Raw genomic sequence first — 26,198 nt, 5'->3', positions numbered from 1 at the left:
CTCTCAAGAGGTAAAATCAGGAGACCTTGCCAAGTGCTTTAGGATCCTCCAATTATTCTAAGTGCTTCAACTGTTACTCGTTTATATGGCATTAATTTGCAAAGTGGTTTCCTATTTTGATTTTCTCTCCCCCTCCCTTGCAATATCCTTATGAAGCAGATGATCGGTTTTCTTACTTTGCAGATAGGAAACTAGGGCCACTAGAGAATGTATATCAAAGAGGAACACAGTGAATCAGTAGATGAGGCGGGCTGGCGCTAAAATCTGAGCTACACTCACCTTCCGTTGGGCTTTGCTAGCTGACCAGGTGGCAAGCAGGGGTGCAACATTGAATGGTAGCACTGCTAATGTATGGTCATCCAGTTGCATCCCATATTGTTTCAGATCTTGCCGCACTTTTTCTGTTCTCTCTTCAGGCATAATAGCTTTGAGCCAGAACTTTGAGCGATGCTTCAAGAGCCTCCAAAGCCTGAGTCTTGCTAGAACCTCTTTGACTTCAAAAGGTACAGAGTTCATTTTGGTCCTGCCTTCTCTCTGTAAATGTGCCCCTGGCAGATTACATTCATATAACCATACACATAGTATAAAATCCACCCCTTCACGCAAACACAATACAAAATGCTAGCACTAGTCAAGGTTCATTTGATGGCTTGTCTGTTGGGCAATAGATTCAGAAGAGACAAAAAGAAGCCAGTAAGCTATGAAATTGTGGAGTTCGTTGCCAGGGGACATAGGATGGAAATACATGTTACTAAGTACCTAGGGATGCTCAAGTGAACCTCATTTCACGTGTCCCCCCTCCAACTTTCCATGCACTGGTGCAGTCATGCTTCAGTTTGCTCCATGTGAATACATTTGCATGTTCAACATCAGTTCCTCCTCAACTGCCAAAAGTATCCCTGTTTCCTCCACATCCATTAATTGAAATGCAGATCTCGACACTTTCTCACACCTTAAAGGAATGCAAATTGGCATGTCAAAGGAGCCTACAGTATTTGTCCTCACAGTGAAAACAGAGCTGAATTTGCACTCTGGCCTCCAGACTCACTCACAGATGCAATCACACAAAGGGAGCTCCCATGACAGCAGCATTCACGTCCGCCGAGCAAGAACAGCCTGCATGTGAATTGAGGACCGCACATAAAATCCTGCACTTGAGCATCCCCAGGAAATTCACAATGTGTGTTTCCATTCATAGAGATGGCCATGAGTGTAGATGGCTTTACAAGAGGATTGCGCCCTATCCATTGAACTTAGACTGGAGTAACTCAGTTTAGGATTGCACTGTAAATGTTTATTCTGTAGGGTGCCACTGGACTTTTAATGCTGCATAGGCTTGCACAAGCAAGAAATCTGTAAACACACACTCATGCACATACAGAATAAAAAAAGAAAACTTATTTTACTTCCTTTTGTTGGCACCCCAGTCTGCCTCCTGCAACCACTGCCTCACCATAGGGAAGGCTCAGCATGTACCAGTTGCTGCTATTTAGCAGATCCTGTAAGTTATGTTGGAGCATCTCATCCAACTGTGCCCATTTGGTTGAAAGACTGCTTGCTTTCTTGCTTTGATTCATGAAGTCCGAGCCAAACATGGCTCACCCTTCAGGAGATGTCGTTGGGCAGCCTTTCTGCATCTCAGTAACTGGAGCCTTGTATGGAGCCCATCCATTCTCTCTTACCACCATGATTTCCCTCTCCTGCCAGGAATGATTGCCCTTTGCCAGTCGCTGGTCTCCAATGGATTATTCAGAACCTCCCTGGGCCACCTAGACCTCTCTGGGAACCCGGGGAGTTTGGCCACTGACGATGCAGGTGTGAGTATGAGTAAACATCTGGGAGCTGTCCAGGAAACAAGTCTGCTAGGGATGGAGTGCCCAAGCACTGCTGCCTTGGAGTAACCGTATTTCAAGATCAGATACGCCACCCTCCTTAGCTTCCTCTCTTCTGTAACAGGATGGTTGGCGGGTCTGTTGTGGCTCTCCAGTCGGTACTTGGCACCATACTTTCTGCCTAGTTCTTTATTGCCGCCTGGCCCAAAATTCTTATAAAGATTTAATATGGCTGTTTTCTACACTGAAGTTGGCCCGTCATTTGGTGCAGGTATTTGACAGCTTAACTGCTAACAATATTGGTGCCCGAAACTGGACTCGAGGCATTTTTTCTGGTCCAGGAAGGGCCAAGACACTTTAGGTATTGTTGACTCCCAGTCAGTTAGCCTAAGTTGGTTGGAGACAGACCCTAAAGAGGACTTTTAGGTAGACTGTCTCAGAGGTTATTTGAATAGTATAGCCAGATAGGTATCCCCATGTGCCTTATACCAAAACCAAACTAAATACTACAAGGCCAATGTAGGGTTCTGAAAAGTCTGTTTGCTTGGTTGTACTTTTATAAATGCGGGATGAGATTTTCAGGGGAGAATCATCATAGAGAAATCCAGCTGCCTGCCACTGGCTCTCCAGAGTTTTCCCCGGGGCTCTTTTTTCCTAGCTCTGAATTAAACAAAAGTGGCTGCTGTCTGAACTTGGATCCTTTGGCATGCAAAACACATGCTCAGTTATAGCCTCTGTTCAGTCTGTTTAGAGCATCAGATAGTCCAAGCCCGAAATCCTAAAATGATATTCAAGGACCGTCTGTCTTGCAACAATAAATGGCTCGCAAATTTAACAAGCTGAAGTGACACTTTTCTCTTCCAGGGCTTGTATTTTTTCCTGAGCCAGCCAAACGCCTTGGCTCACCTTGACTTATCTGGGACAGACTGCGCGTTGGATCTGGTGAGTGCCTGGCGGGTGTTGTCGTCGTCTTACAACTGAGCCTGTTAAATCTTGTCCTCTTCCTGTGCAACTGAAGGTCTCGTATTGGTGGGGGAGGGAGTCTATCACAAGTGCAGTGAGTGTTATGACAAATATGACATTGCTTAACAGCGATTCAGAGCACTGGTTCATCTAGCCTTGGACTGTCTCTTTTGATTGGCAGCATCTCTCCACAGTGTCATATGGAGGTCCTTAGATTCTTTCAACTGGAAATGCTGACGATTGGGATCTGGGACTTTTGCATGCAAAGCGTATGCTTTGCTATGAAATTATGGGTCTTCTCACTAGCAGAGGATACCAACTGTTTCCCTGCAGCCAGGGATTGCAGAATATTTCAAGGATTGCAGGGACAACAAACAGAGTTATTGAACTTAAGGCAGTGCCTGCAGTTCCCTTGGAACCACTACGAATCTCCAGAGATCAGTTCCCCAGGAGGAAAAAGCAGCTTTGGTGGATGGACTCTGTGGAGGGGCCACGGTTCAGTGATAGTACATTTGCTTGGCATGCAGAAGGTCCCAGGTTCAATTCCTGACATCTCCAGTTAAGGATCGGGTTATAGGTGATGTGAAAGACCTGAGACTCTGAAGAGCTACTGCCAATGTGAGTAAACATTGATAGACTGAAGGTCTGATTCAGTAAGACAGCTTCATGTGTGTTCATGTGTTTATGGTATACTATGGAGACTAGAAGAAATGGAAGTCCTAGAGTGACATCCCCTCTCCTCTGAGCTCCCTCCCCTCCCCAGACACTGCTTTCTTCAGGCACTGTTTCCAAATCTCCAAGAATTTCCCCAGCCTGAGTTGGCAGTCCTAGCCACAGGAAAAAATAAGATAGCCAGCCCCCCTGCAGCATACATTACCCCAGAGAGGTAGGACAGTGAAGGCACCTAGGAAGAGGGGAGAGAGGAAGAAATAGCCACTCACGCACACCACATTCCTGCAGGCTAGCAACAGGCCTTATAAACATCTCTGCTCATATCTGGTCAAATAATGGCCCTTGATTGGCTGTCCAACAAGTTCTCCCACCGCCACTCTGCTCGGAGCAAATAACTGCTTCCATTACAGAGCAGAGGTTTAGCCGGTTTGTTCTCAACATTACTAAGGGCCGTGTTGTCTCTTCTCAGGTCTTTGGTGCTCTGGCTGGTGGATGCTGTGGGAGCCTTGTCCGTCTGAACCTCTCCAAGAATGTTTACTCTCACAAGTGAGACCGTGAAGTGCTTTCTCCGCTCTTTGTAGACTTGCTGTTATCCTGTGCAAGCAGCCGGATGTAGAACTTGATGGGTGGAAAAACAACAAACATTTCAGCTTGTTTTAATTTGTCCCCCCCCCTCCCATTTTTTTTTAGCTTTCTTGATTTTGGATCAAAGCATGAGCATGGCTGGTAAAGGAATAGGGATTATTAAAAGGGCCCCTCTGATCTGGCAACCATCAGGAACTGGGGTGGAGGGACATTGGGGGTGCACAGCAGTATGTTCACCTTGGCATCTCTTATGAGAAAATCCCAGAAATGACAGCAGATAGCTCTAGGAATCACCAGAAACACAATGGTTTTGTCATAGAGTTTCTGGTAATTCCTAGAGCTACCCACCATCACTTCCAGTTCTGGGCTTTCTCCATAAGTGAGTGCATGTGCAACTGACTAATTTTTCTTCTACCACTGTTCAGAGTGGGAGAGGGCAACATGGGTTACTAGTGGGAGGCTTAGGGCCCCTATCTTCAAGGCCTGCCATCTGTGCCATCTCTGCTTTGCAAATATAGTCTCCCATTATCATATATACCCCATCCTTTGTCCCTCTCTCTGTGACTCCCATTTTCCACAATGCAATCTAGATAGCAACGAATCTACATTTTGTTAGTGCCCCATTCTGGATGTTGATGATTCTGAAAATAATATCTGCTCAGCAGTACTGCTGTATTATGTAGACCGTTTGCAGCAGATAGGAAAAAAAGGGTTTCTTTTTTATGCAGTAATATGCACTGTAGATGTATCCTTGCTATTAATCGAATCCTGTGCCCTTGTGCATAGGCACTAACCACTATAATCAGATAGGCTGATTGTCAGAGTGGTGACTGGTTGATTTTACACTTCTCTTGCACGAGTTTTTCTCTGCAAGCAAGGCGCCAGCATTTTGTAAAGGCAGTTCTGCCATTGTTCCAATTTTTTGTGAATTATTATTCTAAAATCTGGTGCTGGACTTATTGAGTCAAGATCGTTCACATACAGAGCTGCCCTTGCCGAAAACAAATCCTGTGTCCAAAATCCTTTCAATTAAATTTCTTTAATGAATTTCTTCAAAGAAATTCTTTGGCTTTGTTTGCATCTTTTGATTTTAACTTGGTACCTGATGTTCTGTAGAATGTGTGCCTCTGGAGGAAGAATGGGCAGGTGTGAGCCATGTGTTGGTGGGAGGAGATTTATGGGTAAGATGGATGTTGGTGCAGTTCTAGGTGGAGTCCTGATTGGCTGGCTCAGAGCTCCTGATCTCCATAAAGGATTGTACATTATCATGGGAACATTCCACTCCAGAGCCTAAACTTGAGTTCTGATCTTGCAAACAACCATTTATCTACTTATTTCTTCCTGTACAAGCACTGGGGATTCTCCGTTCTGCAACTACTGCTGAAGCAAATGCAGAAGCAAACTCATTGGCAATATAATGTTCACACAGGGGTTTTTTCAGACAGGCGCCATTTTTTAATGCATTTCTTGCCCTGATGCACCACTGGAGGGCTTTTAGAGGACTGTTTTTTTAAAAAAGTAATTGCTATAGAACTACAGCATTATAGCGATTACCATTTTTTTAAAAATCCCTCCCAATGCCCTGTGGTGGTGTGGTGAGGAAACTGGTAGCCACAAGGGGGTGACAGAAGGAAAATAGCTCCAAGTACATAAGGACTTCCCAAAAATGCACATCTTCGCTCTTGGAATGCATTCCTTCAGAAAAAAATTGCAGTATGTCAGATTTGAGAGCAAGCATGCCAGGGATGGGGGGAAACAGACAATTAGAGGACGCTGTGCATGCTCCCAAAACACAGTGCTCCAGTTCAGACGCTAAGGAAAGGAAATCCTTTATGTGGCAGCAACCTCAGAACTGCTTAGCTTCTACTAGGCCATGTGTTCTCTGGGACCCAGTACAGTCATGAACCTCCTAATAACCTCTCTTTTGTTTCCAAATCAAGGTTTTGGTCTCAGAGGTGTTTCTGTTGGCGTCTGCTTTGACAGGCATCATCTCCAAGGAAACGTCCTGGAGGCAATGGAGAATCTTTCCTGAGAGACCTACTTTTCCTTTTCAGAAAGAACAAGGAGGTTCCTCCTGCGATCGGCAAGTTCTTCAGGAAGGCCTCTGTCCTCCAACACGTTTCATTGTCTGGGACCAAGCTACCGCCAGAAGCTTTGAGGTGAGGAGGGGATGAGTGCCTTGAACAAGCTCCCAAAGATGAGAAAAAAAACAAATGTGGTCCATTTTCCACAACCATCTTACCACACATTTGGTTGATCGTGTGAATAGCATTTGATTGGATCCTGTCAAAAAGATCCATATGTGCATAAGTGGAAGTAATTTCCTCTTCTGTGGCAGCCCTCTGCCTCCCCCCTTATCTTGCTCTTGAGGGTTCCTTGTCTCCCAGGAGTGGCATTTCAGGGGGACATTTGGGGCTGCTTTAGGAAGAGGGAGATGGGGAAATTGTGCTTCCATGCATGGAATTTAGATGGGGTCCAGCCCAGTGTTTGCCCAGCCTCAGTTTCCTGTTTGTAAAAGCTTCAACTCTTTTCAAGACTTGCTGAGGATGAGTTAACTTAGGAATGGAACCTCAGTCATCACAAAGGAATATGTGCAAATTAAGGGCTGCTGTATCCATAGAAACTAGTATTAACCAAGGCAGCTTGGTTGCCCTAGATGGCCATAAGCAGCAGGTCCCTCTTAGCTTGGCAGTGAGGGTAGTTAACGGTGTAGTTAAGCACTCAAGGAGCTGGGAAGAAAAAAAACTGGGTGGGAGGCAGGAGAAGTTCCTTATGGAGATGGAAAACCAGGCTCCTCCCACCCACCCCCAAGATCCTCTGCTTAAGGCTACTGCCTGCCTATTTCTTCTGATTTGTTCCAGAGACTTGCTGCAGGGATTGGCACGTAACTCCCAGTTGAGTGGCCTGCATCTGGACCTCAGTAGCTGCGAGGTGAGAAATTATCTTTCCAAGAGTTCCTGCTGTGTGTTGCCACAGCAGGTTTAAAGAAGAGAAGATGTGACTTTCCTGCTACTGCTGGGTGTGAGGGTTGACATAAGCGTTCAGAACTTTAAAAAAAAAAAAGAGTAGAGAATAAAGGGGCTTGACCTAGGAAGCTATTGAAAGGGGTCTTTTCACAGATGTCTCTGTGCACCGCCTCTGGCCCTCTAGCCTTCGGGTTGTCCCTCCCTGCCCCAAATTAAGTTTGCCCACTTGGCATCTACCAGAGTGGTTGATAGCTCAAGTCATAACTGACACATGTTCACCCCTGGTGGTGTTTTTGTGGCAGGAGACTAACAGAGGTGGTTCACCATTGCCTGCCTCTGCAACCCTGGTCTTCGTTGGAGGTCTTCCATCCAATTACTAACCAAGGCCAGCCCTGTTTAGCTTCTGAAACCTGATGAGATCAGGCTCACCTGGGCTATTCACAAACTCTGGCACCTACCAGAGTTCATTCCTTTTCAGTTGTGGCACCCATCTGCTGCCTCTGGGTCCCTGAGGCAGAGAGGAGAGCACTGTTTTTATAGGGTGCTGTTCTATTTGCTAGGGCTTTGGATAAGGTTTGAGCATCAAGCATATTGCAGAGGAGGGAATTGGTGGGGTTTTATTGTCTTTTGGCAGGTTTTGATTTAGAATTGTAAGCCACCTTGAGCCACAAAAGAAAGGCAGGATTATAACTATTTTGGTTAATATTTTTCCTATGAGCCTGGACACTGGGGTCATTAGATGCCCCCTGCACAAAGGAATCTGGACAAGATATATCTTGCTTAAGCTTGTTGAGTGTGTGTGTGTGTGTGTTTTAGGAATGTTAAAGAATGATTGCGTAAGTATACTATTAGGACAGAAATTTCAGCTTTATGGAATGTCAGAGATTAACACAGGCACTCTAGAAGACTGGTCTGAATTTTCCTTATCTCTTGTGTTAATTACACAGCTGAGATCAGCCGGGGCCCAGGTAATCCAGGACCTGGTTGTGGATGCCAGCTCAATTGGTGATTTGAATTTGGCTGACAACGGTAGGTCTGTCAGTTCCTCTCCCTTGAGAGCTCAAGCTGCCTTTGTCCTTGAGTTTGGAAGTGAGGCTGTGTTCTCTGCAGCGGAGGGCTTGCTCTCTTTGGCACGTACAGCCTCTCTAGCGGCACTTGGATTGTTGGGATCAATGTTTACTCTGGATGTAAATTAGGTCCACAGATACTTTTTGTTTCTGGGGTGTGAAAAGAGCTGGACACCCGCGTGTGCCTCTCCATCTTCCCAAAGGGACACGCCAAACAACTCTGATGGGTTGAGAGCCAGCAGTGGTGCAGCAGTTAGGGTGCCGGACTAGGATCTGGGGGACCCAGGACTGAGTCCTCACTCTGCTACGGAAGCTTGCTTGGTGACTTTGGATTAATCTCTCTCTCTGTCTAACCAACTTTATAGGATAAAATGTAGGAGCGGGAAACAATGTTGAAAGTCATGTAGATCCCTATTTGGGGGCAAGCAGGACAGAAATATTTAAATACAATAATTAAAAGGTTGCTAGAATATAAGGTCTTTTTACAGTGAGGGTTTGCAATACCTGCCTGCTTCCACCTCTCCTTTCCCTAGCAAGCACGTCCTTACTTCCCACGTCTTTGATTCAGGGCTGTTGCCTGAGGTTGTTCTACCAGTATTGCAATGCCACCATCCTCCAGTGTCAGCTAGAGTGTGTGCTGTGGTTGCTTACTGTGGCTGCCGCTCTTTCTCCAGGCTTTGATTCTGACATGGTGACGTTGGTGTTGGCCATCAGCCGAAGCAGATCCATCAGGCATGTTGCACTAGGAAAGAACTTTAATATCCGGTCCAGGTAAGCCAGCTAGCATTTGAGGGGTCATTTTTTAAAAGTTAAAGCACAAGTAGGTAACCCATGATTTCAATTTTGGTGTATCCATTCAATGGGAATCCAGATTCATTGTACAATAATAGCAGCATTTCTGTTCCTTTCCCCCAGAGAGGCCCTAGATGATATTTTGCACAGGATTGTTCAGCTCACTCAGGATGAAGACTGTGTAAGTGTGTGGTCCTAGATTACCATCTTCAGTGGGTTACCTCTTACCCAGTTTGGGGCAAACTTAAAGCTATTTCTGTGAACTATTCATTTCCATAACTTAGTATCTGTAAGCAGATTCCCTGGTCCTTCCCAGCTCATGTGCTTTGGATCTCTCAGTATCAGTTACTCCAGAACGTAAAATGGTTCTTGTTAAGGAGGGCGGAAATTAAGTACTGATTTTCACTTTGTAGACGAAGCCATTGCTCATTATCTTTTACATTATCATTATAAGTTTATAACAACACTACAACTAATGAAAAATAATGGGAATGGCTTTGCTTGCAAATTGAAAACCAGGATTTAATCCTCACACACTCTCCAGACAAAAACTGATAAGTAACAATTGATTTATGAATGATGTGGCTTGCTATTACATGAATCAATTAAGCTGGAAGTGCAGGAAGGGAGGAGATTTTAGAAGACAGTAGTGCTGAGAAATCTTTATAGTGCTTTTCCTGTCAACACTGGGCAAACTGATACAGCAAGTACATTTTATGTTAAAAATATCTGTCACAAAATGGAGTCTGGACAATGGAGATATGCTGGCGTGCAACAGGTAGTGTAGGTTGTCTGGATTCTCTGTTAAAACCTGAATCTGTCCTAGTCTGGCTGACATTGTAGGCTGACTGTCCCCAGGTCCCTAGTAAGTTGCGGTATGGAAAAGGTCTCCTCACGAGGGAGCATAAACCTTGCATACAGCAAGGAGGCTGTAGAGCTAGTGTGGGCATGACAAGAGCCAGCAGAGTGAAGCAATAGAAAAGAGCAAGAGTCCTGTAGCACCTATGAGACTAACAAAATTTGTGGTAGGGTATGAGCTTTCATGAGTCACAGCTCACTTCTTCAGATACAGCTAGAATGTGAGTCCATCTGTCTGTTTGTACCTGTGCAAGTTTCTTCACAAGGTTGATGGATTTCCTTTCTGTATGAATGCAGCAAGGGAGAAGCAAGTTTCTCTAAACAAGGCAGAATCTGGGAACAGGAATCTCCCTACAAACACGGAGCCTAGAGGCTGAAGTGGTAGGATTGGCTCTTTCCTGGTTAGACACAACCAGCTAGCAGGAGCTGTTGAAGCAACAAGGCGCCTACCCATCTGCCAGCTTATATAGGATCCCTGCCGTTCTGGTATCCTGGTTAAGATTCCAGCTCCTACCAAAACTTACAACCCGTCTTCCTCCTGAGAAAGGTTGGGATGAGGTAGACCCCAGGCTGCCATTGTATCGTTCTTCTTTGGATCCCTGCCTCTACCCCAGTCCTCCTCTGTTTTCATTCCCAGTGGCCTGAGGGAGACTCGGGGTGCGAGGTCCTGGCTGGGCCTTAGGACAGCCTATGGGGCACAGATCTCCTTAGGAGGTTCCTAGTTGGTTGAATCCTTGGGATCAAGGAACAGGCCTGGCTTCTGACCACAGGGTTGGCCTGCAAAATGTTGGGAGGGGCCTTCCCTGTGGGCATCTTGGAGTCCAAGATGAGGTGGGCATTTGTGTGTTTATGGGCAAGGAAGCCATTGGGGAATGACAAGGCCTTTGAAATCCCTGTGGGCCTCTTGGGGTCCTCTTTGTCTGAGGTGCCAGTGTCACGGTGGTGGGGGCAAGTCATGGTGGAACCCTTGCAATGCCATCTTAAGCAGAACCACGCGCTTCTAAGATTCCTTTGTGACAGATCCCCAAGTGTCTGGAGAATGAGCAAGGATCACTTAAAAGGCCTTTAGTAACCAGTGAGGTTGAGGGCTGGGCAGTGTTGCTATGAATGACAACTGCTATCGCAAACTTAAGTAGAATGACGCCTGTCATATAAAGATTCAGGTATGTAAGTGACATGGTATATTACGGAAGTTTTAATCAAAATCTGTTGGCTCTTCACTGACTACTTGGGTTTGGTTGTGTGTTTATCTTTTTCCATATTGTCTCGCTCAGCTTTTTAAGAAGCTCTTGATATAAACTATCTTGGAGGCCTAAGTGGCCCAAAGATGGAATATAAATATGTAAAATCAATTAATGGGAGATCACCAATTTTTTAGCTTGAACGGGAAAGGGATTTCAAAGGCCTTGGAATTCCCCAATGGTTTCCTCGCCGGTGCCTTCTGCAAACAACTGTTCATGCTGCTCCCTGCCTTTATTCCAGTCTGTCAAATCCCTGTCAGTGGCAGAATCCCGCCTGAAACTGGGAACCAGCATTCTCCTGGATAGCTTGGGAAGCAGCAACAGTAACCTTGTGACACTGGACATCAGTGGCAATGCCATGGGAGACTTTGGTGCCAAGATACTGGCAAAAGCCTTGCTGATGAACACAACACTCCGGTGCGTTAGTCCCATTACTTTTGTGTGTGTGTGCGCATGCGCACATGTGTGAGCGCACGCTCGTGTCAGAGAGAGAATCTGAGCTGTGGAAAAGCTACTGCCAGCTCGTACAACATGTGGCTTTCCACAATGAACTTAGCCAGCTTATGATGGACCATCAAGGAGCAGCGTTTGGGATAGGGCATTTGGGGCTGCAGTGGGAGAAGGGAGGTGAGAAAGTTGCACTTCATGAGCAGAAATCATTCCATCTGCAGAAACACTCTGGTGGATCCAAGTTTCAGTTATTTTGATAGGGTTGATTTTTGTATTAAATGTGTGGTTCTCGAATATATGAGGGGTAGCACTTTACCCAGGTGGGTTCTCTTTGGAGGTGAGAGAAGTAGAAACTTATGGTCTTTTTAAAGCACTTGCCTTGTTTACAACTACACAGGCATTTCTACAGGGCAGTAGGTCTACTGCATCACATCGGACCCCAAAAGAGAATAAGAGGGACAGACTGCACCCTGCACGTTCAGCCTACGTAGGGCCAAACTACAAGTGACAAATGACACAGGATGGACACTTGTCAGCTTCCCTCAAGTTTTGATGGGAAATGTAGGCAGCTTGGCGGAATGTTGGACAAGTGACAGTTGAACAGTCCATTGGACAGCAGTCGGAGAGCCAAGCTGCAAGACCAGGATGCCTACATTTCCCATCAAAACTTGAGGGAAGCTGACAAGTGTCCAACCTGTGTCATTCGTCACTTGTAGCTTGGCCCTCAGAGCCAAAGTCTGTCTGTTTCTCTCTTTCTCTGTCCCTCAAGCTGTGCTTCCTTTTTATGCAGACATTCATCAGTTCCCTCTTTCTTGCTAGACTGGGAACCTCATCTCTTCCTGCTTTGACGGGAATTTGGACAGAGTCATCTCCTAAGCGCCCATTAAGGGGGTATCTCCAATATAAGATAGTCTGATCCACTGCAATCAGAACACAAACTTGTAACTTTATATACATAAAGTGCTTCTTGGCCTTTTTTGCATCGGTGATTTTTGCCGCTTTTGGCTCCCTACCTCTTCGAGGTTTCTTCCAAAATCTGGATAATTAACTCCCCCTTCAGATTTCAATCTCGCGTTTCAAGGGTTCTCTTCTGAATTTTCTCCCTGTGCAGAAAAAGCGCAGGCAGAAAACTTAGAAGAGAACCCTTGAAACAACACATTGAAATCTGAAGGGGGAGTTAATTGTCTGGAATTTGGAAGAAAACCCAAAGAGGTATTGGGGCCAAAAGCTGAAAAAATCACCTGTGCAAAAAAGGCCTTTGTCTCTATATAAGGACCCAATACGACTCGATGGAAGTGTTTCTCTTCCCCTTTTGTCCTTAGGACTCTAATTTGGGACAGGAACAACACAACGGTGTATGGATTCCTTGACGTGGCTCGTGCTTTGGAGAGGTGGGTGTTTCATCTTGTCCTTGCTCAACCCCTTGCTGAAAACTGAACCCAAGAAAAGGAAATGGGGGAGGGGAATAGTGAATCCCTGCATATTGCAAAGAATTTTCTCTTTTGGAACCTGAGAGGATTGCGGTGCTGATTCATGGGGTTTCTTTCCAAATTTTGTTTGTTTGCTGCTGTAAGGAACAGTGAGAAAATTAGCCTCTCTTGATCAAATGATGTTTACAGCTTTATTTACACTGTGCTAGACTTGCAGGACAATACTATGTAAAATGACTCCACTCTAGACCTACTGAAGCCAATGGACTTAGACTGGAGTAACTCTGCATAGGATTGCACTGTTGGGATAGCATGTATGCTGCAAGCTACTTCATATATGGTAATTTCATGTGTACTTCATACATGTATGCCATCAGCATTCATTTGGAAAACTGGCACGTGTGGGTCTGGATCAGAAACCCACTGTAGTCCAGGGTGATTTTCGTTCGTTCGTTCTTATTTACATTATTTATAGTCGGCCTTTCTCACTGAGATTCGAGATGGATTGCACAGTGTTAGTCAGTACAGTCAATTTCAAAGACATTTCAATAAACAATGTATTAAGGAATATATATATGCACATTTGCAAAGATGTATAGCAAGAATCCAATACAGAGTTGAAGAATCCAACAAGAATCCAATACAGAGTTGAAGAAATGCTAAAACAGAGTATAAGCAATTCTAAAACTGACATTAAACAGCACAGAAACTAGCCAGTAGGATCATATTTACAGCAACAGACAGTGCATAGTAGTAAAGTCTATAGTCCCTATCTTTTTACATCTCTTTGAAACCACTTCCTTACAGTACAGCCCTCCTATCTAAGTAAAAAAGCCCTCCTGAATAATTCAGTTTGCATAGTTTGCAGAAAGCCAGGAGAGTGGGAGCTTTCTTGACCTCTTCAGGTAGGCTGCTCCTTAATGTGCGGGACACCACAGAGAATGCCCAGTTCCTTAGGGCAGCTGTTGATTTTGCCCATGTGCAAGGTGGCACCTGCAGGAAGCCCTATTCAGATGAGCAAAAATGCCAAGGTGGAACACAGGAAGAGAGGCAGTCCCATTGATAAGATGGACTAAGGCTTTGAAAAACTTTGTATGTGTGATAGCCAGTATCTTGAATTGAGCCTGGTAGCTGATATGTAGCCAAAGGAGTAACTGCAGAACTAACAAAATCTATCTGTTCCTTAGGAATTTCACCCTAAAAGTCATGCCTTTGCCAGTGACTGATGTTGCCCAGGCTTACCGAAGCCATCCAGAGAAAGTTGAGGAGGTTGTACACAAGGTAAAGCGAGGGGGAGTGCAAGTTAGGAATTTAGCCCAGGTGAGCTTGATCTCATTAGATCTCGGAAGCTAAGCAGGGTCAGCCTTGGTTAGTAATTGGATGGGAGACCTCCAACGAAGACCAGGGTTGCAGAGGCAGGCAATGGCAAACCACCTCTGTTAGTCTCTTGCCATAAAAACCCCAGTAGGGGTCACTATAAGTCAGCTATGACTTGAGGGCACTCTCTACCTTGGAACCCGAAGGGTGCCTCTGGGCATGGTGTATGTACTCTGATGTGTTCAGAGTAATTTTGGGGAGCAGGTTCTGTCAATCATGTCTCTTTATGTTCTGCAGATACAATCTTATCTCACAAGAAATCAGATGCAAGAAACCTTCCCCAAGGAGAAACTGCAGTTACAGTCAGAGAGCACAGCCAGCTCTTCAGAACAGGTGGGAACTTTGGGGACCCTGTTTGCTTTCCTCTCTTTTTCAAGGGCCCTGTGCGGACTGGGACCAGCGTATCTACGGGACCGTCTCTCCCCACTCCGATCAGGGGACAAACAGCTGTGGGTGGTCCCTGGCCCCCAAGGAGGCCCGCTTAGCCTCGACTAGAGCCAGGGCCTTTTCGGTCCTGGCTCCCACCTGGTGGAACAGGACCTACTGTCATTCCCCGGGCCTGCAAGACAGAGTTGTTCCGCTAGGCATATGGCTGAGGCTGGGCCTCTGCCAGCCAGAAGAAAAAAAGGGGGGTGTATAAAATCTTAACCCTTCCTGTGAAGGATGTCCACCATCCTGTTTTAAATGTGTATGGATTTTATTGTATTTTAATATGTTGTTTTTTATTGCATTTTGTATTTTAATATGTTGTTATCCACCCTGAGCCCACCCGTGGGAAGGGCGGAATAGAAATTTTAAATAAATAAATAAATAAAGGGGGGGGACACTGTGGGGAGGACAAAATGCAGTGCTTGAATGGATGTAGGAACTAGACCGAATGAATAGCCCATTCAGGGCCAAAATCTCTTCTCTGGCTACAAGCCATATTCTCATGCTTTTTATGGAAGCATAGATCACTCCAAGAGGTCTTGTGCCTCCAAGTTACATCAGGGACATGCACAGCCCCATCTGCATGCCAGGCCCAGAAATTGCACAAAGAATGGCTTGAAAAATGAGGGGGAAAGAGAGCCGCATCGGTAACCACATCAAGGAAAAGCAAAAGAACGAATTGGTGCACTGAGAAGAATAATTTACTTGACCATCCCCTGGATGCTTCTCTTCTGCTTTGTCAGGGGGATCTGTAAAATTAAATAAATATAAAGAAATCTCAAGAATAATAGGCATGGGAATCACCTAAAACTTGCATTTAAAAACCAATTTTAAAACACAGCGGTAGCCAAGCATGTAAGAAATATAGTTGATACGCTGATGTCCCCATAGCCAGAAGCTGGTGCATATTGAATAAATCAATGCCAGCTTCCTCACAGGTCCATTTTGAGAAAGCATATTACAAAATGCACATTATTAGAACATGATTCTTAAACAAAAGCTACAGGCTAGTCTCAGAAATACACACGGGTTAAAAAATAGAATGTAGTTAACCTGTGGAATAGGATTGCCAGTACTTTCCCACAGCAATTGGGTTTCAAAAAGAAGAACAGTTCTTATTTCGTATCTGCTGGTAGCAAATCTAAACTTTCATTTAACCCATAAGGGACCAGACTTTTCAGTCTCAAAATCCATTCTGCCTCTTTTCTCCCCCGCCCCAATAAAATCCAGTCATTATGATGAGCTAATCTGCCTATTAGCTCAATACAAAGTCTGTGGGATAATGGTTATGCTCTAAAACTGTTGGGACCAGTGGAACATGTGTGAGAGAGAGTTTTTTAACAATGAATGTTACTTTTTAAATTTAGAAATGCATATTTTGATCCTCCTGGAGATTTTGCCAACATATCTCTTACCTTTTGCTGCCAAATTTTGTTCTAAGATAGTACCCTCTTTTTGAAATTCCTGCATATCAGCACAACTTCTCCTAATCCTTAAAAACGGACTATACAATTGACTTTTCAAGGCATAAATTCACCACTTCCTATCACCAGACCCTTTTTAATTGCACTTTACAATCCACTTCTTCTAGTCTGAGGGCTGTTTTATGAGAATCATTTAGGCTGCCAAATGTTTTGTGTTTCTGAGTTTTTATTGACTTGGGCTGTTAATGATTGAGAATTTTAATGATTTTATTTTTTTAAAAAAAATTATTTTATCTTGTTTTATATTGTGACCTGCCTCAAGCAGTTCTCTGAAGAGGTGGTATCTACATGTTTTGAAGAAGTAAGTGATAGTGTCTGCTTGAGAGCTTCAGATATACCTTTTCCCAGAGCAGCTTTAACTGGGGATGCCAGGGGTTGAAATTGGCACCTTCCATGCACAAATAATCAGCTCTGCCACTGAGCCATAGCTGCCGCCGCCGCCCCCCCTTTGCATGCACCATCTGTTTCATCCTCCCTAACTCAGTCTGAAGAGTAAGTGCCATCGGTTACCTCCAGAGCCCTTTCTGTCTAGAGAGCTCTCATGCAGCATGTTGCATTTTCCACAGGAGAGAGGACTGGTTTCGAGTAGAGCGAAAGAGGCACGGATGGGATGAGGCTGCGTCAGGAATGCTTGTAAGCCCATTTCCATCCTGCTGGAATGGCTGGGGCTCCTAAGCAAGAAACCCTGGAAATGGTTGCTCTGCAAAAGGACTAGGCATCCCTAAGCCACCACAACCAAATAGTCTCAAAGGAGGGTGTTTTTTTTTTAAAGGTCATTCAGCATTTTTCAAACTGGTTTCAGTCTGTACCATGCAAAGCGTATCACTGAGGTAGGGCTGGAACCCTGGTAAATCCACCCACCTTCTGGTGATCTCCGGCTTCCTGTTCTAGGCTGTGAAGCATGCGTGCCAGTCTGTGCAGGAGAACATTGCAATGCTCAGCTCTGTCCAAGATGTGGAGGTTAAAGCTGACATCCGCTGGGCAGAGGAAGCCATGGAGGATGCAGATCTTGCCCTCAGCGTGAGTTTCTCTCCCTTCAGTGTCCCATGTTGTTGTATGTCTTTCCATTCAGCACTTCTCCTGTTCTGGACCTAAGAGCCAAGCTACAAGTGACGCCTGACACAGGTTGGACACTTGTCAGCTTCCCTCAAGTTTTGATGGGAAATGCAGGCGTCCTGGTTTTACAGCTTGGCTCTCCATTACAGCTGCAAGACCAGGATGCCTACATTTCCCATCAAAACTTGAGGGAAGCTGACAAGTGTCCAACCTGTGTCAGGCGTCACTTGTAGCTTGGCTCTCAAGTCATCAGAGCTAAAACTTTGGGGGGGGGCTTTTCAGGGGTGACACTTTGCCTTTGGCCACCTCTCTTACCTTCGTTTAGACATCAAGCCAAAACTTTTCTCATTACCAAGGTTTTTAACTATGGAGACCCATAATTGTTAGCTGTTTTATGGTCTCCTCTGAATCTGAGGAGACTACAGGTGACGAATTATGCTTGCCTGGCAAGTGAACAGACTCACGTGTATTCCTCCCTGTTCATTTGCCATTCACTTGTGCTCCAAGTGGAGTGCTAGTGAATGGCAAGTGAACAGGGAGGAATACACGTGAATCTGTTCACTTGCCAGGCAAGTGTCATTCGTCACTTGTAGCTTGGCCCTTAATCTGAGGGTTGGCAGCACTGGGTTGGGAGATTCCTGAAGATTTTGGGGGTGGAGCCTGAGGACAGCAGGGTTTAGAGAGGAGAGGGATCTCAGCAAATGCCATTGAGTCTACCCTCTACAGCAGCCATTTTCTATATAGCCTGGGGATCAGCTGTAATTCTGGAAGATCCCCAGCCACCACCTGGAGGTTGGCAACCCTAATAAACCAACCTATATTGATGAAAAATAGTCCACAGGCCCTGGATCTGGGGTGTCTTTTAACTGTTGCCTGTTTACAAACAACGGTTCCCTGTCTTTGCTTTATAAGCACAAACGTAGGTAAGCCTCTCACATAAAATAAAAGCAAAACCTTTAGATGTTTGTCTTTCCTACAACAGGTTTTACCCTTTTTGTATGAGACAGGAAGCATCCCGTACCAGAATGGCAAGCTTCAGCTCAAGCCAGAAAGCTTCACTGAGGAAGTTTCTCGAACAAGCAGCAGGGAAATCCAGGTAGGTCTAACCCTCTGGGGTTTGTTACCCAAACAGGCATGGCGTTTGTGTATATAAAGTCTGTTGTCTTGCACCACATAAACATGACATTTGGTGTTTGCCACAGAAATCACCACTGTGAAGAAGCCCTGCTTTTTCTTTAAGAAGAATGTTTCCATCCAGAGATAAGCCTGAGAACACACAGTCTGCTCTGATGAGGCATGGGGCTCCAGTACCAGGGCTCATTTCGAGAGGGAACGCGCAGGAACACAGTTCCGGCAGTTCCCCAAAGAGGTCACATGGCAGGTGGCCCCACCCACCTGACTCTCAGCCATTTTGGGCCTGTTTCAGCCTGGATTGGGGTCGAAACGGCCTGGATCGGGCCTCTGATGGGTGGTGGTGCTCATCAGTGGCCCGATCCTGACAATTTTGGGCCCCTTTTCAGCCATTTTCAGCCCCTTTTTGCCATTTTGGGCGCAATTTCAGCCCTGAATGGCCAGGATTGGGTCCAAAACAGCCAGAATAGGTGATGTCAGGGTGTGTGGCCTATGCAAATCAGTTATACTAATGACACTTCCAGCAATGGCAAGAGGTGTGGCATATGCTAATGAGTTCCTCCAGCTCTTTTTCTACTAAATGACCCCTGTCCAGTACTATGTATGCTTGCCCCTTCTTACAACTCTGAGAAGCTGAATTAATGTTTCCATAATAATGTTAGCCAAAATTTGGATTTTCTTTAAAGAAATGCAGTCAAGCAGGTCCCCTGGGTTAGGGACCCTGCAGCGAATGCTTCCTACTATGCATTTCTGGGTTACTGGTTCTATTACAGGCAAGAATAACCAGCTTGCAGCCCTCAAAATCCTTCTCCTGCCACGCCTGTCTCTCTTTGTACATCCTTTGCAGGCCCTTGTACAGACCACATTGGACACCGTGCAGCGTTTGTGCCCAAAACTCCTGCAGAAAAGCAGCTTTCGGGACCACCTGATCCACAGCGTACCTGAGACAGTCCTCCTGGACCAGTGGCTGATAGAAGTGGACAGCAAACGAATGTAGGTGACGAGTTAACCTTGTTCTTTGCAACTGGGTAAAAAAGACTACTTGTTTCAAAGCAGACATTGGAGCCAGCCTGCTCATTTCTCTGCATTTGACTTTGGAGTAGGAGAAAGAGGCTTTGCCCGCAGGTTGGGTTTCTCCTTGAGTTTCAGCTTGCATGTCATAAAGCTTCACAAGAGGGAGCCAGGTGGGGGGAGGTGGGTTTCCTTGAATTGTCCTAGTTGTTCTTCCGTGAGCACCATTTGCCCTCTGGGGCTTAAACTGCATGTGTCAAACCCTGCTGTCTTTGACTTGTGGGCCAGCAAAACTGTCTCCATCACAGAAACGGTCTCTTGCCTGCTCTGCTCTGGGGATTAATATTTATGGCTGCTGTTTATGCTCCCAGAGGCATATTCACAGGGCAGACTTTAACAGGCATTCCCTTGCCCCAAGGTAATCTTGGACATGTAGTTCTGTGGGGGAATCTCTCAGAGAGAATTCTCAGCACCTCACCAAACAAAAATCTTCAGGAATTGGGGGACGAAATCCGTAGCAGTTAAAGTGGGATATGGCTAAGTTATATTTGTAGTGTAAGAGTAATATCATGTTGGAACACTTCTGAATGGGTCTTCCAGTTGCCCCGGGAGGGTGAAGCGGCACCATGCAGGTCTTTTCCCCCTTGTGGGGCAAATAGCACCTTCATGATGCAAGGAGACTGGGAACGGCATAGAGGGAAACGGGTAACCCCTTCCCTTTCTGTACTGCACTGCTGAGCCAAATCAGCTGCTATTTACACTTATTAAGCAAGTTCCCAACATGATTTCAAAGAAGAGCCACAGGAAGTTCCCCTGGAAAATGGCAGCAGCTTCCTGCCAATCCTCAAGTCACTTGTATATTCCTCTTTGGGACATGTGAGAAATGTCTATGAAATACTTTGGGTGCAGTTTCTGCCTTTTTTCCGGACTCTGCAGCAGTGTGGTCAGATCTTCTGCTATGGCAGGAGACCTCCCCTTGGCTCTTCCTGCCATAGCTTGGAGTAGCGGTGGGAGAAAACTAAAGAAAATCACGATGGTTGTTGTGGGTTTTCCGGGCTGTATTGCCGTGGTCTTGGCATTGTAGTTCCTGACGTTTCGCCAGCAGCTGTGGCTGGCATCTTCAGAGGTGTAGCACCAAAAGACAGACATCTCTCAGTGGCAAAATGTCAGGAACTACAATGCCAGGACCACGGCAATACAGCCCGGAAAACCCACAACAACCATCGTTCTCCGGCCGTGAAAGCCTTTGACAATACAAAGAAAATCACCATCAAGCCGATGGCATTAATGTCACTTTCGGGGAAAATCCTGGTGACACAAGAAACTAGATTTCACAAATGGAGCCACTAGTGGTTCTGTGGGGCAGTTTAAGACTATGAAGATGGTGCCGGGAAAAGAAGGCTGAAGCCACTTCTATCCATGAGGAGAAAACGGCACATGTAAGCCTGGGAGGCCTAAAACTCCCATTCAGTGTTTGATGCAAACTCCCTGTGTTTTCTGCCAATAAACATGGGGACTTTGTAACATGCAGACTGGCTCTTAAGAGTGGATAAAGGACAGGATTGAGAGGCCACACCTCCTGCTGTGTTGGGATTAAGTAGTTTAGTAGTAGCAGCCTACAGAAAAAAAACCAAGCCCCCTTTAATGCTTCAAGCTGCGCTTTCTTGCTGCTTCCTATAAAGAAACCAGCCAATGTCCAAAGATGAATTCATCGTGGCTTCCTGGTTGAGCTGCTCTCTCACCTCTCTTTTTTGCCTACCCCTTAGGAATCAGATGGCCAAGGCAGCCCGGGACTTGTATCTCCTGGTTTGGGTTTGGTTTTTTTCAGTTTCCATATCCTTGGTCTCTTCCACATGCTCAACTACTGTGGATGAGGATTAGATCCTCTTACTCGTCAGCTCTGGCCCCAATACAGTTTTGATCCTTTTATTCCACACTTGAGGGAGTTGAATCGAAGCGGTGTCTGGTTTTTATATCCGCACTAGAAAAATGCCTCGTATGTGGGCTTTCTGGAGGAAGATGACACGTCAGCAGTTTCATCAGTGTGAGGTTTTTTGGGGGGAGGGGGGGTTGTACATGCATTACAGCATTGTAACATGGATGTTAGAGGAGGCCATATTATTGGCTGAGGTGTTCTGGAGGGAAACTTTAAAATATTAAGTGGGATTCAGGACTCTCTGCAGAGTTTTTTATGTTGGCCATTGCAGCATTTGGGTTTTTTTGCTAAAAATAAAAAAATGCAATGTTGTTGTTTAATTTTTTTAAAAAAACAGGAAAAACAAAGTGTTATCCTGATATCTTCTTGTGTTGTGTTGTCAGAGGACAATTTACTGCTGAGGTTCATTGTAGAGGTTAGAGTGCACACAAAACATAATGATGACATTTTTAAAAAAGGATAATTGCTGAGAGTGGTGGAGGAGTAAGGGGAGTAATTACCAATCGTTCGACCAATCAGGATGTAGGGAGGCAAACAGTGGGACCAGGGCTTACACCAAAGGAAATATTCTGCACTTCAGAAAAATCATCTTTACTTTGATGTATGCTGTGCGGAGAGAAAAGCCATAGAAAACCCGGGGAAAGACTCGTTCTTCATTGAATGCAGCCTTTCACCATGTAGAATGTAAAAAAACTCCGGGAAGCCGTTTGAAGACAGAATACTCTGGTAGATACATGAAGAGATGCAGAAAATTTTCAAACATAGATTTGAATTAAATCCGAAAATATCCTACCAACTAATGTTAGAAAAGAACAAGGAGATCTTTTCTGTTACATGGTGACAGCAGCAAGAGTATTATTTGCAGCAAAATGGAAAACAGATACCTGTCCGGATGTGTTAGAGTGGAAAGATAAGATTCATGAATATGCATCAATGGCTAGACTCACTACCTATCTACATAACAGACCAATAGCCGAATTTTAGGAAAAATTGAAGGATTTCTTTGACTACTTAGGTAGAAATTAACTTTAATGCAACTTAGTATAAGGACAAAGCTGATATTGTAGTTTGTAGAGGTGAAACTAACCAAGGAGACGGAAGGACAACTAGTATGCAACTATGTTTAGGTATATCAAATTTTGAATGTATCCCTTTATTAGTTTAATATTAGTTTAAGTGTAGTGCTTGTACAAGTCTTAAAACAATTTTATATGTACTACTGTTTATATAAGGTTGTATAAGTCTCAACTCAATTTTCAATCTAGTATTTGTATAATCTTTTATTATGCACTTTCTATTTTAACATATTCTTTTTTAAATAAAATCTTTTTTAAAAAATTGAAAAAAGAAAAGGGTATTTTGACCATTCATACAGAACTCAGAGGATCCATTGATGGTGTATGGGGCCAGAACTAGCAAAAAAAGCCCCAGGTGAAAAAGACGCTAGCCAATTTATCAGAAAACAAAGGCTTCACAGGCAACAGACTGTTGTAAGGACCACAATTTTGCTCTGTCTTGTGTTAATCACCGTCTCTGTTCTTCAATAGGGAGCTCAAGCGGTCAGTCACTGAGGCTGTGGCCAGAGGTATTGTTGAAAAGACTCTGGAGGAGCTCGCAAGCGTTCAGGACAAGCTGGTGAGTCTGAGGCGGCAGGATACAAATAGGTACGCAAGGCTATTGGTGACCTACATAGGAGTCTTATAGGTAGCAATTCCTTTATTTTACTTACCTTTCTCCCCAATGCAAGGTAGGTTAGATTGAGAATGTGTGACTGGCCCAAGGTCACCCAGCAAGCTTCTGTAGCAGAGCAAGGATTTGGAACAGGAACTCCCAGGTCCTAGTCTGAAACTCTAGCCACTACACCGCACTTCCTTGATTTGCTATTTGGGTAGGCTTAATCGTCACAACTTAATCCCTCCCTCCTCGGGGATCGGGGATCGGGGATCGAGGATGGGAGAGCCCTTCCTGACTTGTGAGGACATCCAGCCGTGCAGACTTGCAACTGCAAAGCACACTGGAGTATGTGAAGCTGCCTTCTCGTGGTCTGTCGCGGCCCGTATTTCCTACTCTGACGGGCAGCAGCTCTTCAGGGTTTCTGGTGACAGGTCTTTCACATAACCTGCTACCATTTCAGGCAAAGGATCTTCTGAAACATGAGGAGGATTTGCAGATGGACAATGAAGAATGGCCTGCTTTCTTGAAGAGGCACGGAAGCCAACAGAAGGGCTTCCTAAACCAGAAGGTACGGAGCTTTCGATCTTCTGTGAATTAACAGGGTTGCATATTCCTGCTGTGGTTTTGCAGGGGCATTTTAAATACTCTGGACAGGATCTTGGAGCTTTCTCACATATAGGGATCCACTTTTTCTGCCTTGACATTCTTGTGTCAAGAAATGTACCCTCAAATTATTTGTTCTCCTTTCTGCATGGCAGCCATAGGAAAGGAATCTGTCTTTAGTAACTGGCTGACTAAGCAACCTTTGTAGGCTAGTCACTCTATTGAATTTTTTGAATGCATCCGTTTGGGGAAAGTGATGGAATTTATCCCTCCCGCCCCAATACACTGTGGTTCTGTTTTGTTTTTTTCCCCTTAATTTAACTGTGCATTGCCATACAGTGCTGGGGACAGTGATATCTTGATACTCTTGTCTGAAAGAGCAACATCAGAACTTGCTTCTAATTGGTTTGTTGACATGTACCAGTGAACTCTGCTTCCTATCTTGGTTCAACAGTTAAATTGCATCTGTAGACCTTACTGCCTTTTCCTTCTCTAGAGATTTGCTGGACAATCCTGGTGCCGATTTAACTTAGCAGCTTCTAACGAAGCTGTAACCAACTAGCTCCAAAACAAATTTCCATTCCTGCTTTTTAGAAACTGTCTGAGAACACATCTACGCTACTGAAAATGGTTTGATCATCATTCCCTCTTCCCAGGGAACTGCTGTTCTTTGAGGAGGGGAGAGCAACAGAGAATTCTCAGCATGTAAACTATGCTTTTCAGGATTCTGGGGCAGAAACAGTAATATTAAACTAATATAATCAAAAAGAGTCCAGTAGCACCTTTAAGACTAACCAATTTTATTGTAGCATAAGCTTTCAAGAATGCTACAATAAAATTGGTTAGTCTTAAAGGTGCTACTGGACTCTTTTTGATTTTGCTACTACAGACTAACACGGCTAACTCCTCTGGATCTATGACCATTAAACTAATATAAAACTCCTATTTATTTATTTAGATTATTTTAATGCTGCCTGTCCAGAGACCCGTTTGTAGTGAAGTTGTGCCCTAAAAGTTCTTGGGCAGCAGTGTATATTCACACCAAGCAGGAACCTGTGACATAGAGTTGTGGTTTAATGGCAAACAGTAGCCCGCCCCCTCATTTCTGTAGTCTGTTTCCCTGCTGCCATATTACCTCCTCCTGGCTGCCCCAAAGGGCTGCCTCCACCTTCAGCTCACTTTTAAGGTACCTATGGCTGAAATATTTACTTCATTAATCAAATGTTTTGATTTGTTAAAATGGTGCTTTGCCCCCAGTTAATCACGCAGCAGATCTTTAAAAATTGCTTGATTTTGATAACTGTCTTAGGAATCCATGAATGTTAACACCTTCGTATTATTATTATTATTTATTAAATTTCTAATCCGCTTTCCTCGCAAACGGGCTCAGAGCAGAATGCAACATGGAATACCTCTTCTAAGAAGACTTATTCCCATTCATCTTTCATATATAAGAGAATTCCTCTTCTGGTGCCTTGTGTGCCTGTATGTACACTACCTAAAAATATTTCCTTTGAGACTATTTTATTTGTAAGCAATTGTATGCAGATTTAATCAATTAAAATCAATTTGATTAATCTACTAAGAGTTCTTTAATCAAGTGAAAGGCCTAAAATAGCATTCTCCTTTCTCCACAGCACAAGATGGCGGCCGCATGGAAACACAGCTTCCACATGAGCACTCTGCCAACATTCAAACTAAATAGTAAGGCTTGAATATACTCTAGTGAGTTATACAAAGAAGTACCAACAAATCCCCAGCCTGGGAAGCATTCTTTACACATTGCAGTTTTTAGGTGAATGCCAAAGACTGTTGTAAGTGTACACATAAAAATTACCATGAATGTGACAGTCGTGTTAGAGAACTCATATGCCCTTTAGGTATTCCCCAGAGAGCTGGGACTGACAAAGGTTCCCTGCCAAATATATGCTTGGTCGCAAATCAGTGTTTATTGCTATAAATGTATGAAATGGCCCCATGGCATAACATACGTCGGTTCCTGTGTTTGTGATTCTGAGGATCAGGTGCCACATCCTTGTAAAAGCCTCGTTGTTGCACAGCAACAATGTTCCCCATTCCAGTTATAGCATCTCTAGCATGACAATCTGTTTTTTATTAATCATAATTTTATTTCCTCCAAGGAGCTCAGGACATAGCTTTCCTATTTTCTCCTGTGTCCTCACAACAACCCTGTGGGGTAGGTTAGACTGAGAGACTGCATGGTCACCCAGTTAATTTTCATGGAAAGCAGAGATTTTAGCCTGTTTCTCCCCAAGCCTAGTCCAGCACTCTAAAGCAATGGTCGCCAACATGTGCCCATGGGTGACCCGGTGCCCATCAATGTGTTTCCTGACACCCACTTGCCTCTTCCCTAATGAAAAAACGCCATTCTTGGATGTCTTCTGCTTCACTGAAGCACAGGGTGTTCAAAAGAACCCAGGAAACATCACCTGTACTGGACACCCATTTGGAAATAGCTGCTTCCCATCACGGGAGAATACTTGGCTTGGAAGCGCCCATCATTGTGTCATGGTCTCTCATGCCAGCCATTTTGTGATGGGTCCCACTTCCCATAGTAGCCATTTTGTGTTGGCACTTTTCTCAAACATCACCTCAGCAATGTTGAGGACCACTACCCTAA

The 26,198-nt window shown here is 44.7% G+C and overlaps 1 protein-coding gene across 1 annotated transcript in view; it reads left to right on the top strand.

Annotated features, from left to right (window-relative positions):
• The window catches only part of LOC129343880 (capping protein, Arp2/3 and myosin-I linker protein 2-like), a 77,582-nt gene that overhangs the window by 23,527 nt on the left and 27,857 nt on the right, over positions 1-26,198 (top strand). The window contains exons 12-26 of the mRNA XM_055000262.1: positions 417-503; positions 1,708-1,817; positions 2,697-2,774; positions 3,937-4,013; positions 6,107-6,211; positions 6,914-6,983; positions 7,966-8,047; positions 8,760-8,856; positions 9,001-9,058; positions 11,218-11,393; positions 12,749-12,817; positions 14,044-14,137; positions 14,471-14,566; positions 17,038-17,166; positions 25,195-25,261. Coding sequence (XP_054856237.1) covers positions 417-503; positions 1,708-1,817; positions 2,697-2,774; positions 3,937-4,013; positions 6,107-6,211; positions 6,914-6,983; positions 7,966-8,047; positions 8,760-8,856; positions 9,001-9,058; positions 11,218-11,393; positions 12,749-12,817; positions 14,044-14,137; positions 14,471-14,566; positions 17,038-17,166; positions 25,195-25,261 — 1,395 coding nt within the window. The remainder of the gene's footprint in view (positions 1-416; positions 504-1,707; positions 1,818-2,696; positions 2,775-3,936; positions 4,014-6,106; positions 6,212-6,913; positions 6,984-7,965; positions 8,048-8,759; positions 8,857-9,000; positions 9,059-11,217; positions 11,394-12,748; positions 12,818-14,043; positions 14,138-14,470; positions 14,567-17,037; positions 17,167-25,194; positions 25,262-26,198) is intronic.

This window comes from Eublepharis macularius, chromosome 16 (genome assembly GCF_028583425.1).
Source record: "Eublepharis macularius isolate TG4126 chromosome 16, MPM_Emac_v1.0, whole genome shotgun sequence".
In the NCBI taxonomy this organism is placed as follows: domain Eukaryota; kingdom Metazoa; phylum Chordata; class Lepidosauria; order Squamata; family Eublepharidae; genus Eublepharis; species Eublepharis macularius.
The sequence above is the reverse complement of the archived record's forward strand: the minus strand, read 5'-3'. Positions and strand labels throughout refer to the sequence as shown.